Source organism: Stegostoma tigrinum, chromosome 25, assembly GCF_030684315.1.
Source record: "Stegostoma tigrinum isolate sSteTig4 chromosome 25, sSteTig4.hap1, whole genome shotgun sequence".
Lineage (NCBI taxonomy): Eukaryota > Metazoa > Chordata > Chondrichthyes > Orectolobiformes > Stegostomatidae > Stegostoma > Stegostoma tigrinum.
The window spans coordinates 37,595,337-37,610,265 of NC_081378.1; the positions used below are offsets into that span (position 1 = coordinate 37,595,337).

The window sequence follows — 14,929 nt, forward strand, 5'->3', positions numbered from 1 at the left end:
TGGAATGCTCTTCTGAGGATTGGTGTGGATATGATGGGCTGAATGGCCTGTTTCCATGCTAAATCATGACTAAAAAGTACTTGGAGAGAAATTGCCATTGAAAAATTACAATCAGCCTCTTCCATTGGAGATTTTGAATTATCTTCAAATAGTAGATTAACAGCAGATTTATAGAACAAAGAACAGTAGCTACAGGCACCTACAAAGTATTGAAGGTTCTTAGTTATATTCAAATGTAGACGTTTGAAATTGAATGTGTTTCTGGGCATTTACATTGGTTCCAATAACTGAATTATTGGACTGCTATTTTGGAATTTTTTTTAATTCTAAAAAAAACATTTTAATAAAAGAGAGAAATATTAATGCAAACGTGTAATTAAAAAGCAGATATGAACAAAACTTACTGCACATCTTGAACTGAAATTGTCCCATTCACCAGCAGAATTTTGACCCCTTCTATCTGGATGAATACATGTTCTAGATTACCATCTGATCCTCGATGGATCTGGATGTTGAAATCCTCTGCACCACTTATGCAATGGCGACTCAGAATGTAGTTGCAGGTTGATGTAAAATGATAAAATGTGTCATCAAATGTCCTGAATGCACCATGTCCCCATGTGCTGCAAAACCCTGAAAAAACAGTTGAGATTGTATCTTGCATCTCATAATAGATCGCTACCTGCAGATTGTTCAATGGGCTGGCATTTTTAAAACTTTCTTTCATCTCATTTAGGTTTGTATGTTTCAAACACAAAAGGAAATGTTGACTTCGTCCCACCTGGGAGAAGGATTGTGGTCAATTTCAACAGCTTGGGTGGTTTACTCATTAGAATCTCCCTGCACATTATTTTACTGTGACACTGACCCAAAACCCGTGAGGATCTTCTTTATATAGACAATTATCCCAGTGACGTCCATCTCAGGCCTGGCAAAGAATTCTCTACATCTCTCCTACCATATTGAACTACCCCAGAAGCAGATCATGCACCAGAAAGGACTAATAAATCATTTTCTTTCTTTTGTGTGACCTGAAGAACTCCAAACTGTTCATCTAGGCCTCACAAGGAAAGCTTAAGCATTCCCCTAGGGCCTTTTCTGCACATACCCAATCAGCCTTTTCCCCTAACTTTATCTGAGCACAATATCCTTGTGAGACATTCCCAACATTCAATCCAGACACTTACTTTGGGATAGGATTTTTTCCACCTCTTACCGTATGAAATGGGTGAGATGTTGGTCTGGCTTAAGTTAAGCCTGGACCCATCAAAGTAGTCTGGGCCTCACTTCCGCAGGAGATGGAGTTGAGCTGCAGTTCACCCAACCAACACCCACCAAGAATCAAAATCTGGACTAATAGCTTCATGAAGGATATAATTCAGGACTTACCGTCCTTGTCATCTGAGATTGTTTCCTGCAAAGATCTGGGCAGAAACCTATGAGTAGAATGTTCGAAATCTGGGTGAAAATAAATCATTCATACCCAAATTAGTTTGTTCAAGACATATTTACATTTACTTTCAAGATCAATTTCTATTATAGATTATCAAAAGTAAATGAGACGCACAGTTCTAGTAGCTGCAAATCTTATTTAGAGAAATAACTAAACTAAATTAACCAAAGAAGAAACCAAACATGTTTTAAAATTTTTGAGGTCTAACTTAAAAAGAATGTTGATCTTCGTATCTAAAGGTCTAAAAATCAAGTGGTAGAAAGCATGCTTCAGTTTTACAAAGCCCTGGTGAGAGGATGCCAGGAGCTCCGAGATCATCTCTGAACACCACACCTTAGGATGGATGGATTTCCTACAGGCTTTGCTAGCAAAAGTCTGAAATGAGAATATGGAAACTGGGATCATATTGCCTGGAGTCTAGAAGGCTAACAATTGATTAGAACAAAGCTTTGAAGATACTGAGGGGAACAGATGGATATATGTACTTCCAGTTGGAGTGTCTGATGGAAGGCATAGACTAAAAATTACAGATGGCCAAACAGAAGTGAAATTAGGGAACATTTCTACAGCATAAAGCTGGTGGAAGTTAGGATTCCTTTCTGCAAATGTCAATTGATGCTGGATTAATGACGTATTTAAATCTGATTTCAATAGGATTTTGTTAACTAATGGTATTACGGAACATGGGAAAAGGTTGGTCTTGAGGATGAATGGCTCAGACTCCAGCGACACACAATGTAGTTTTGTTTCTATGTTCCTATCAGACCACTCCAATCAGCTTCATCCTAAGGATGACATTTGGGAGTCTGAGTGTTTAGAGCAGGTCATCCCAAAGTAGGGTGAGGACCCTGAGTGGGGTTGTGTGCTCCAACGCAGCAATGGCTGTCATGAAGCTCTTCCCCCTTTCACCCCACTCTCACAGGGTCTTTGTGCCCAGTTATCAGTCCTCTAGTATAATAAAATGTGAGGCTGGACGAACACAGCAGGCCAAGCAGCATCTCAGGAGCACAAAAGCTGACGTTTCGGGCCTAGACCCTTCATGAAGGGTCTAGGCCCGAAACGTCAGCTTTTGTGCTCCTGAGATGCTGCTTGGCCTGCTGTGTTCGTCCAGCCTCACATTTTATTATCTTGGAATCTCCAGCATCTGCAGTTCCCATTATCTCTGATATCAGTCCTCTAGTCTTCTTTTCCCATTTCTACCTGATTCTCACTGAGGAATCATGATAGTTTTCAAGTCTTGAAATGGGGTCACAGTGCAAAACAGTATGGGAAACACTAGGCCAGAGGTTTTAGAGATTAGGATCCTAATTACCGTTGATGAATCATGGCGGCTCAGTGGTTAGCACTGCTGCCTCACAGCTTCAGAGACTTAAGTTCAATTATACCCTTAGGTGACTATGTGGAGACACTCTCCCTGTGTCTGCATGGGTTTCGTCCCACAATCCAAAGATGTACAGGTTAGGTGAAATGGTTGTGCTAAATTGTTTATTGTGTCTAGAGAAGTGCAGGCTATATTGGTCAGCTATGGGAATAGCAAAATTACAGGGATAGGGTGAGGAAGGTGAGTCAATGTGGACTCAATGGGCTAAAAGGCCTACTTCCAAAGTATACGAATTCTATGGTCCCAATGTATTACTCCTTGCTACTGATTTATTTCTGAAGTTGCAATGTTGTTGAATTGAGCCTCTAATTTAAGTGCATTGCAGAGTTCAGAAAATTATTTTGTGCACTGCCCATCCAGTTGGCTGCAAAGGTTTAACTGGGACAATAAAAGTTCAGGCATTGAATTGGATTGAACTAACCCAAGCTCACTCTTGAATTTGCAGTCTCAATCAGAATGGCTAAAGGAAATGTGTAGAAAACAAAATCTTCTATAATGGCTTGTGGAATTGAAAATCCTCTTCTGGGTTAATGCTGGGGAGTTACAACAATGGAAGGATAAAGTCATCTGGCCTTGACATTGTAACACTGAAGCATACAAAAACAAAGTGCCATTTATTCATTTAATTTGCCCCATATTCTTTCCGAGTGAAGTACTGAATGCTGTTATCGCTCTTCATTCTTGCACACTATGTCCTGTATGATGTATAGATTTTGGTTTAAGGTCTTGAACACCTATATTGTGATCTGAAGCTTCATTTGAATCTGAGGATTTTATGTTAGAATTAATGTTTAATTTGCACTCTTAACAACTGATTATTAATTGGTTTGAATCCACAGTGTCTATGTTACCACAGACATAACATAAAAAACTTAATAATGCTGTATCAGAGATAATGGGAACTGCAAATGCTGGAGAATCCGAGATAACAAGGTGTAGAGCTGGATGAACACAGCAGGCCCAGCAGCATCTTAGGCGCACTAAAGCTGACGTTTTGACCATAGGCCCTTCATCAGAAAAGGGGGAGGGGGAGAGGGTTCTGAAATAAATAGGGAGAGAGGGGGAGGTGGACCGAACATGGATAGAGGAGAAAGTAGGTGGAGAGGAGACAGACAAGTTAGAGGTGGGGATGGAGCCTGTAGAGGTGATTATAAGTGGGGAGGTAGGGAGGGGATAGGTCAGTGCAGGGAGGACGGACAGGTCAAGGGAGCAGTATGAGGTTAGGAGGTAGGAAATGGGGGTGCTGCTTGAGGTCGGAGGATGGGATAGGTGAGAGGAAGAACAGATTAGGGAGGCGGGGACGAGCTGGGCTGGTTTTAGGTTACAATAGGGAGAGGGGAGATTTTGAAGCTGTGAAATCCACATTGATACCATTGGGCTGCGGGGTTCCCAAGCGGAATATGAGTTACTGATCCTGCAACCTTCGGGTGGCATCGTTGTGGCACTGAAAGAGGCCCAGGATGGACATGTTGTCTGAGGAAAGGGAGGGGAGGTTGAAATGGTGCATTTGTTTAGTGCAAACCGAGTGTAGGTTTCTGCAAAGCGCTCCCCAAGCCTCTGCTTGGATTCCCCAATGTAGAGGAGGCCACAATGGGTGCAGCGGATACATTATACCACATTGGCAGATGTGCAGGTGAATATCTGATTGATGTGGAAGCACTTTTGAAGCCTGGGATGGGGGAGAAAGACGTCATTTGGGGCAAGTGTAGCACTTTCTGCAGTGTGGTGAGGTTGGAGGGGAGTGTGGAGCAGACAAGTGAGTCACAGAGAACGTGGTCCCTCCAGAAAGCAGGTAAGGGTGGGGAGGGAAAAATGTCTTTGGTGGTGGGGTCGGATTACTGATGGCGGAAGTGTCGGAGGATATGCGTTGGATCTGGAGGTTGGTGGGGCGGTATGTGAGGGTGAGGGGGGTTCTCTGTTGGTGTTTATTGTGGGGGCGGTGTGTGAGGGTTGAGTTGCGGGAAATGTGGGAGACACGGTTGAGGGCGTTCTCGACCACTGAGGATGGGAAGTTGCAGTCATTGTTAAACGAGGACATCTGAGATGTACGGGAGTTGAATGCCTCATCCTGGGAGCAGATGCAGCAGAAGCGAAGGAATTGGGAATAGGGGATGGAGTTTTTTGCAGCAAGGTGGGTGGGAGGAGTTGTATTCCAGGTAGCTGCAGAGTTGGTGGGCTTGAAATGGATATTGGTTTGTGGGTGGTTGCCTGAGATGGAGGCAGAGAGGTCCACGAAGGTGAGGAAGGTGTTAGAGATAGTCCAAGTGAACTTGAAGTTGGGGTGGAATGTGTTAGTGAAGTGGGTGAACTGTTCAAGTCCTCGTGGGAATACAAGGCGGCGCTGATGCAGTCATCAATGTAACGGAGGAAGAGGTGGGGTTTAGGGCCAGTGTAGGTGCGGAAGAGGGATTGTTCCACGTATCCTACAAAGAGGCAGGCATAGCTTGGGCCTATGCGGGTACCCATGGCCACCGCCTTTGTCTGTTGTTGAGGGTGAGGATGAGTTTGGTCAGGTGGATGAGGGTGTCGGTGGAGGGGGACTAGTCGGGCATGCAGGGCAGGAAAAAACGAAGGTCCTACAGACCATCTGGTTGGGGGATGCAGGTATAAAGGGACTGGACGTCCATGGTAAAAATGAGCTGTTGGACACCGGAGAATTGGAAGTTCTGGAGTAGGTGGAGGGCTTGGATGGTGTCATAGATGTGGGTAGGGAGTTCCTGGGCCAAGGGGGAGAAAATGGAGTCCAGATAGGTGGAGTAATAACACCACTGACTCTAACAGAAAGATCACAAATTAAACACTGGTATTATTTGTTAAAGTCAGGACTTGCCTGAACTTTCAAATATTTATACCTTTGTTTTTTGCTTTTAGTTTTTCCTCCACAAGACCAACTTCTTTTATCAATAAACCTGCCAAAGCAAGTGCTGTTAATGGCAGGAGCCATTTTAAGTGAGCAGAGTTGCATGCTGGGAATAAGCAGCCATTTTTGTGGAAATGTACAACCCAATAAAGAAAGGGATTAAGCATTAAACAAGATAGCAAAATCTGCAAAGTAACTGGAAAAGCGCTTAAAGTAAGTTGTCTACCAAGCAATGCAAATGGGAGTTAATATAATCACTGAGATAACAAAACTTAGAGCTGGATGAACACAGCAGGCCAAGCAGCATCAGAGGAGCAGGAAAGCTGACATTTTGAGTCTGGACAGACCCTTCTTCTAAAGAAGGGTCGACGTTCGAAATGCCGGCTTTCTTGCTCCCAGGATGCTGCTTAGCCTGCTGTGTTCATCCAGCTGTACACCTTGTTATCTCAGATTCTCCAGCATCTGCAGTTCCCACTGTCTCTTAATCTAAAACACCTTGTTTCAGGATCTGTAATTACAATTTTTATCATGCAAACAATTAATCTGGGAAATATAGCCAGCAATGATAAAGAGCCCAAAAGCTGCTCCAAGAGAAGTAAGATGTTTTTGGTATGTAAAGAAGGCTTTCAGAACCAAAACCCCTGCACAAAATGAAATTACTTTGTTGTTGTCACTGCTATTGTTTGTGCTTTGCTTTGTGAGAATCATTTACTTTGTAAATAAAATAATACTGTGTTTTAGGTATCAACCTACCCAAATCGGGAAGAGACTTTCTTGTTCTTTGTTGTGAGATCAGGCCGTCCCCTGAAAGTTGATGAACAATATTATTTAATATCAACACAAATGCTTAATGAAGCAACCATGTTTGTAAAAATAAATTCCAAAATCCTGGAGCTCCAGTTATTCTGTAGCGAGTTATTTGGATATCAGCTGCCTGTATAATGTCACTTTGTAAGGTTAAAGCAATTTGCTGGAAAATAATTAATGAAGATAATTTATAAATAATGGAGTATGTGGTTGACATATTGCCTTGGTACTGTCACACATTGCAGAAGAGGGCAGGAGGAAATCATGCAGGGATGGAAACTGAAAGGCTGACTTACATGGTCCATTGTAGCCTAATTATAGAGTCACAGAGTAAGACAGTACAGAAACAGACCCTTTGGCCCAACTCGTCCATGTTGGTCAAGTATCTTAAATTAATCTGGAACCGATTTGCCCATATCCCTCTAAACCATTCCTTTTCACATACTCATCCAGATGCCTTTTAAATGTTGTAACTGTACCAGCCTCCACCACCTTCTCTGGCAGCTCATTCCATACACGTACCATCCTCTGTGTGAAAAAGTTGTGGCTCGGGTAGCTTTGAGATTTTTCCTCTCTCACCTTAAACCTGTGCCCTTTAGTTTTGGATTCACTTACCCTGGAAAAAAGACTTTGGCAGTTCACCCTATCTATGTCCTTTAAGACCTTATAAACCTCTGAAAGGTCACCCCTCAGCCTCTGATGCTCCAGGGAAAATAGCCCCAACCTATTCAGCCCCTCAACAAAGCTCAAACCCTCCGACCCTAGCAGTGTCCTTGTAAATATTTCCTGAACATTTTTTAATCTTAAGAGCATCTTTCATATGACAAGGACTGGAACTGACCGCAGTACTCCAAAAATGGCCTAACCAATGTCCTGTAAGTCGTGATATGAAATCCCAAATCCTATATTCAATGTGGGATAAAATTACTGCAGATGCTGGAATCTGTGCTGAAAACAACATCAGGTGAAGATCACAGCAGGTCAGACAGCATCCATGGAGAGAGAGCAAGTTAATGTTTCAAGTCTGGATGAAAGGCTTGGGTTTGGGATGGGGGCGAACGAGGTGGTGTGGGGGCAAGTGTAGCACTTTCTGTGGTTGCAGGGGAAAGTGCCAGGTGTGGTGAGGTTGAAGGGGAGTATGGAGCAGACAAGGGAGTCACAAAGAGAGTGGTCCCGTCCAGAAAGCACATAAGAGTGGGGAGAGAAGAATGTCCTTGGCGGTGGGGTCGAACTGCTCATGGTGGAAGTGTCGGAGGATGATGCATTGGATCTGGAGGTTGGTGGGGTGGTAGTTGAGGATGAGGGGATTCTCTTCTGATGTTCATTGCGGGGACGGGATGTGAGGGATGATTTGCGAGAAATGCGGGAGACACGGTTGAGAGCGTTCTCAACCACGGTGGAGAGGAAGTTGTGGTCCTTGACAAACGAGGACATCTGAGATATATGTGAGTTGAATGCCTCATCTTGGGAGCAGATGCAGTGGAGGCGAAGGAAGTGGAAATAGAGGATGGCATTTTTATAGGAAGGTGGGTGGGAGGAGTTGTATTCTAGGTTGGTATGGGAGTCAGTGGGCTTGAAATGGATATCGGTTTCGAGGTGGTTGCCTGAGATGGCAACAGAGAGGTCCAGGAATGTGAGCAAGGTGTTAGAGATAGTCCAGGTGAACTTGAAGTTGGGGCAGAATGTGTTGTTGAAGTGGCTGAACTGTTCCAGTTCCTTGTGGGGGCACGAGGCTGCGCTGATACAGTCATCAATGTAACGGAGGAAGAGGTGGGGTTTAAGGCCTGTGTAAGTGCGGAAGAGGGATTTTCCACATATCCCGCAAAGAGGCAGGCATAGCTTGGGCCCATGTGGGTGCCCATGGCCACCACCTTTGTCTGTTGGAAGTGAGAGGGATCAAAATAGAAGTTGAGGGTGAGGATGAGTTCGGTCAGGTGGATGAGGGAGTCGGTGGAGGGGGACTGGTCGGGCCCGCAGAGCAGGAAAAAGCGAAGGGCCTTCAGGCCACCAGCGTGGGTGATGCAGGTATAAAGGGACTGGACGTCCATGGCAAAAATGAGCTGTTGGGGACCGGGGAATTGGAAGTTCTGGAGGAGGCGGAGATCTTGGATGGTGTCATGGATGTAGGTAGGGAGTTCCTGAACCAAGGGGGAGAAAATGGAGTCCAGATAGGTGGAGTAATAACACCACTGACTCTAACAGAAAGATCACAAATTAAACACTGGTATTATTTGTTGAAGTCAGGACTTGCCTGAACTTTCAAATATTTATACCTTTGATTTTTTGCTTTTTGTTTTTCCTCCATAAGACCAACCTCTTTTATCAATAAACCTGCCAAAGCAAGTGCTGTTAATGGCAGGAGCCATTTTAAGTGAGCAGAGTTGCATGCTGGGAATAAGCTGTCATTTTTGTGGATATGTACAGTCCAATAAAGAAAGGGATTAAACATTAAACAAGATGGCTAAATTTGCAAAGCAACTGGAAAAGCATTTGAAGTAAGTTATCTACCAAGCAATGTAAATGGAAGTTAATGTAATAACAGAGTTAACAAAGTATAGAGCTGGATGAACACAGCAGGCCAAGCAGCATCAGAGGAGCAGGAAAGCTGACATTTTGAGTCTGGACAGACCCTTCTTCTAAAGAAGGGTCTGGGTTCAAAATGTCAGCTTTCCTGCTCCTCTGATGCTGCTTGGCCTGCTGTATTGTTGCAGCTCTACACCTTGTTATATCAGATTCTCCAGCATCTGCAGTTCCTACTGTCTCTTAATCTAAAACACCTTGTTTCAGGATCTTTAATTACAATTTTTATCATGCAATGAATTAATCTGGGAAATATAGCCGGCCATGATAAAAGAGCCCAAAAGCTGCTCCAAGAGAGGAAGTAAGATGTTTTTGGTATTGTAAGGAAGGCTTTCAGAACGAAAACCACTGCGCAAAATGAAATTGTTTTTGTGTTGTCACTGCTATTGCTTGTGCTTTGCTTTGTGAGAATCATTTACTTTGTAAATAAAATAATACTGTGTTTAAGTATCAACCTACCCAAATCGGGAAGAGACCTTCTTGGACTTTGTTGTGAGATCAGGCCGTCCCCTGAAAGTTGATGAACAATATTATTTAATATCAACACAAATGCTTAATGAAGCAACCACGTTTGTAAAAATAAATTCCAAAATCCTGGAGCTCCAGTTATTCTGTAGCGAGTTATTTAGATGTCAGCTGCCTGTATAATGTCACTTTGTAAGGTTAAAGCACATTGCTGGAAAATAATTAATGAAGATAATTTATAAATAATGGAGTATGTGGTTGACATATTGCCTTGGTACTGTCACACATTGCAGAAGAGGGCAGGAGGAAATCATGCAGGGATGGAAACTGAAAGGCTGACTTACATGTTCCGTTGTAGCCCAGGTATAGAGTCACAGAGTAAGACAGTACAGAAACAGACCCTTTGGCCCAACTCGTCCATGTTGGTCAAGTATCTTAAATTAATCTGGAACCGATTTGCCCATATCCCTCTAAATCATTGCTTTTCACATACTCATCCAGATGCCTTTTCAATGTTGTAATTGTACCAGCTTCCACCACCTTCTCTGGCAGCTCATTCCATACACGTACTATCCTCTGTGTGAAATAGTTGTGGCTCGGGTAGCTTTGAGATTTTTCGTCTCTCACCTTAAACCTCAGTCCTTTAGTTTTGGATTCACTTACCCTGGGAAAAAGTACTTTGGCTGTTCACCCTATCTATGTCCCTCATGACCTTATATACTTCTGAAAGGTCACCCCTCAGCCTCTGATGCTCCAGGGAAAATAGCCCCAACCTATTCAGACCCTCAACAAAGCTCAAATCCTCCAACCCTAGCAGTATCCTTGTAATGTTTCCTGAACATTTTTTAATCTTAAGAGCATCTTTCATATGACAAGGAGACTGGAACTGAACTCAATAGTCCAAAAAAATGGCCTAACCAATGTCCTGTAAGTCGTGATATGAAATCCCAAATCCTATACTCAATGTGGGAAGAAATTACTGCAGATGCTGGAATCTGTGCTGAAAACAACATCAGGTGAAGATCACAGCAGGTCAGACAGCATCCATGGAGAGAGAGCAAGTTAATGTTTCAAGTCTGGATGAACTTCATCTCTGATGAAGAGTCATCTAGACATGAAACCTTAGCTTGTCCCCTCTCCATGAATGCTGTCGGACCTCCTGTGAGCTCCAGCATTTGTTGTTTTCAGTCCTTTACTCAATGCACTTACTAACAAAGGCAAATGTGGCAAACATCTTCTTCACTATCCTGTGTACCTGGGATTTCACTTTGAAAGAACTATGAACCTGCACCCTAATATCTTTTTGTTTGGGAACACTTGCCAGGACGCTTGTTTCAGTGTATAAGTCTGCCCTGATTTACCTTTCCAGATGCAATGCCTCACAGTCATCTAAATTAAACTCTATCTGCCACTCCTTGGCACGTCAGCCCAAGGGTTTGAAGTCCTGTTGTACTGTTTCATTGTCCATGACAGCCCTAATTCTGGTATTATCTGCAAATTTACTAACTATGCCTCCTACATTCATGACAAAATCACTTGTATAATTTACAAAAGCAGTGGACCCAGCACCGCTCTGAGTGGCACACTGCTGGTCACCCGCCTCCAATCTGAAAAACACCCCTACACCACACCCTCTGACTCCTACCTTCAAGCTAATTTTGTATCAAAGTGGCTAGGTGCTCCCTAGTTTCTATGTGCCTAACCTTACTAACTAGTCTACCATGTGGAACCTTATCTCTTGTTTTGCTGAAGTCCATAAAAAACAATGTCTACCACTCTGCTTTCATCAATCTTCTATATTGCTTTTTCAAAAAAAACTCAATCAAGTTCTGAGTTGTTTATTTCATGGGCTGTACAAAAACCTGAAAGGGGTTCATGTGCTAATTCCCAGCAGGAGAGGGAATGAAGAATGACCAGCGCATTTCTTTTCAGCATAACTTGGCTGTTATTTTGCCATTTCAGTGAAATGAATGTTTGAATATTGCAAATGAGTGAAAAACACTTGCACATCCAGGATTTGGTTGAAGGCTCATTGACAAAAAAACCCCCATGTCTAGCTAATATTGGAAAGCTGGGCACAGAAAATGATTTGTCGATTAATGTGCAATTTGCTCCTCATGCTGTTTTTCTGAAATGTTAACGTGCATTTTAGCACAAGAAAAAATGAATTAATGCAGCGTGGTCTTGGCAAAGTAAATAATACTGAGATAGTATTAGTTGTAACACCAGTGCAATTCTGTCGATTTATATAAGCCAAACTACTGAAACTTAAAATTCTTTAAAATGTTTGAATTTTACTCACCTGTGCAGAGAGACAGAGCCCAGAGGACACCTAAAACCAACCTTCTCATTGTATTAGTTTGGGACTAAAATAGACCACTAAAGTCATTCCAGTGAGCTATTCTCTTCAATAAATAGCTTATTCCCTCAGTCTATTTATATACATCTTCTCTTCACTCTCATTTAAATAGAATAAGGAAGTTGAAAGCTGTGTTGTTTGCTAACTTTTTGAAGATCTTTCACATTGAGGCATTTAACCCTTTGGGCTTTGTAATATTGTTTCTGGCTCTTGAATCATGACATATTTTCATGCTCAATGTTGTACTGAATTTTAGATGCTTTGGCACAATTTACTTTTTATTGAATACCCTATTTGACACTAAATCTAATTTTCTTTGCATGTCTTTTTGTGCTTCTGTCGCTGTTGTAATAGGTACAGGATCAGGATCTTTGCAATACGGTACCTGACTTTCTGAAACAATTACAAGCTCGTTGCTCAGTCAAAACCAACTTGGCTACCAGCTCAGGTTTAGTTTCCGACAGTATTTGAAAAGGATAGAGGTTTATTTGCTTCATTAGAGGAAATTGGATATTTGATCGATTTTATATCTGAATACAAGACTGTGTGAATTTACTGATAAATCGTTCATCGAACATGGTGGGGGGTAGGTGGGGGGGGGAGGTGGTGCAAAGGAAGATGGTTATTGGCAGCAAGTGAGGGCCCCTGAACTGCAGCTTGGCCCATACTATGAGATGGGTGTCTGTCTTTCTTAGCAAAGTGTCCTGGCAGCGAAATTACAATGAAATATGCTGATGCATGTCAAAATGCATTATTTAAATAGGAAACTGTATGGTAAATGTATCAGATGTGCCATGAGGCACATGTAATGAGACTGGTACATATCCAATGCCAATGTCTGTGGATGGGTAGATACAATTGGTCACTGCCCATGTAGCATGCTTTGAGAGTTTGGCGACTGCTGTCCAAGGTGGAGAGCTAGAGTCATGAAGTAGCAGTGTAGTCTTTCATGTTGTTAATTATTGCTGTCTCATCTCTGGGGGGTGGGAGAATGGGAAACTGCATATCAATGAGGTTTCATTAGGTCATGATGAGATGTTAACGCATGTGAGTGGTTGCAAATCCCTGCTCCCTCATAAGATTCCTGCCTGTTTATAGACAATAGACAATAGGTGCTGGAGTAGGTCATTCGGTCCTTCGAGCCAGCACCACCATTCATTATGGTCATGGCTGATCATCCACAATCAGTATCCTGTTCCTGCCTTATCCCCATAACTCTTGATTCCATGATCTTTAAGAGCTCTATCCATCTCTTGCTTGAAAGTATCCAGAGAGTTGGCCTCCACTGCCTTCTGGGGCAGAGCATTCCATATATCCACCACTCTCTGGGTGAAGAAGATTTTCGTCAACTCTGTTCTAAATGGCCTACCCCTTATTTTTAAACTGTGTCCTCTGGTTCTGGACTCACCCATCAGCGGAAACATGCTTCCTGCCTCCAGAATGTCCAATCCCTTAATAATCTTATTTGTCTCAATCAGATCCCCTCTCATCCTTCTAAACTCAAGTGTATACAAGCCCAGTCGCTCCACTCTTTCATCATATGATAGTCCCGCCATTCTGGGAATTGACCTTGTGAATCTACACTACACTCCCTCAATAGCAAGAATGTCCTTCCTCAAATTTGGAGACCAAAACTGCACACAATACTCCAGGTGCGGTCTCACCAGGGCTCTGTACAGCTGCAGATGGACCTCTTTGCTCCTATACTCAATTTGTTCAACACTTAGTTGGAAAATTGGACACTTTGTTCTCAATGTTGAGAGTGTCATTACTGCTGATCTCTCCCCAATTGTCCCAACTTTCTCATTAATGCCCACTGCAGTCAGGGCTGGAAAGATTCCGTGAATTTTGTTCTTGCATAACTGTGCTAATCTTAACGCTTTTAGAAATGGCTAAAATTCATTGTACCAATGTACTTATTCAAACCGAATAGTGCAATGTGGGTTGGCTTCTATCTTCTTTCTAGAGATTACTCCTGGTTTTTTCCTTTCTCCTATTCAAATATCTTTTCTGGTGTACCCTGATTGAGGAGCAGTATTCTATTGGTGAAGTAGGTTCTGATTAATTGAAAATTTTTCAGAGTATAAACATTGGTCTGATATTTATTCTGTGATATCAAATAACAACAATACATTTCCAAAAAAATTCTCTTTCACAATAAACATGCTTTGTATCAACAAGAGGCATTCATCATATGGGGAGCCCATTTATCCTTTCTTCTTATCTCTGATGGAAACCTTCCAATGGATTTTAGTTATAGTTGGACCAACTGGTTTTACATTTTGCTAACTAATCAAGTTTCAGTTGACTTCGTATTCATATCCTTTGGGGAAACAGCATTACAAATTTAGAGGAGCCTTCATATGATTGTTAACTTGCTTTAATTAACAAAAGACTGTATGAGTGATGGGTACCCTAATGATTGTTGCCTATGTACCTGTGCGTCATATTTGCTGTTGCAAAGAATGCAGCTGATTAAAAAAAAGTCCCTGCTCACATCCAAAGGCCAATTGAGCTCATACACTCTTCGTCAGTGCAAAATCAAGCGTCATGAATATTTTTTCCTCTTTTCCCTCCTTTCCTCTTGCCTTCTTTTTTTATAGATGGATAACTAAAGATACTCCACGTGCAAATTAAAATGCTCTGACCAACACATAGAGCCTATTCTGGTACTTAAAAGGACAGGGTTAACTCAACCTCAAAACATTTGTCTTAGTTGTCATCAGTACAGTGTAAAAGTAAGCAAGAGAAATAACAAAACATAAATTATCAGATGGCAGTCCTAGGGAAGGAGTTCATGATGCACCTCTGTTTGCAAGAAAAGTAATAAAGATGCTAATTTTAACAAAGGACGCTCCTGGTTACACCAACAAAGTGAGAACAATATCGGGAAGGGAGGAATTTAGCTCAGAAGCATGGGTTTCTTGGAAGTCTAGCTGGACTTAATAGTGGGAGATGAAGGAAAATTTCAAAAATACTATTTGCAGCAGATGCTACTTAAATTGCCTGCTGGTTGACTATCAG

The 14,929-nt window shown here is 42.3% G+C and overlaps 1 protein-coding gene across 1 annotated transcript in view; it reads right to left on the bottom strand.

Moving 5' to 3' along the window:
• The window catches only part of LOC125463424 (mucin-19-like), a 114,809-nt gene extending 102,864 nt beyond the window's left edge, over window positions 1-11,945 (bottom strand). Inside the window, exons 1-5 of the mRNA XM_059654772.1 lie at window positions 11,849-11,945; window positions 9,541-9,591; window positions 6,448-6,498; window positions 1,390-1,458; window positions 405-633 (exon numbers count right to left, since the gene is read on the bottom strand). Of these exons, the coding sequence (XP_059510755.1) occupies window positions 405-633; window positions 1,390-1,458; window positions 6,448-6,498; window positions 9,541-9,591; window positions 11,849-11,897 (449 nt within the window). The 5' untranslated portion in view covers window positions 11,898-11,945. The remainder of the gene's footprint in view (window positions 1-404; window positions 634-1,389; window positions 1,459-6,447; window positions 6,499-9,540; window positions 9,592-11,848) is intronic.
• Between the last annotated feature and the right edge of the window lie 2,984 nt (window positions 11,946-14,929).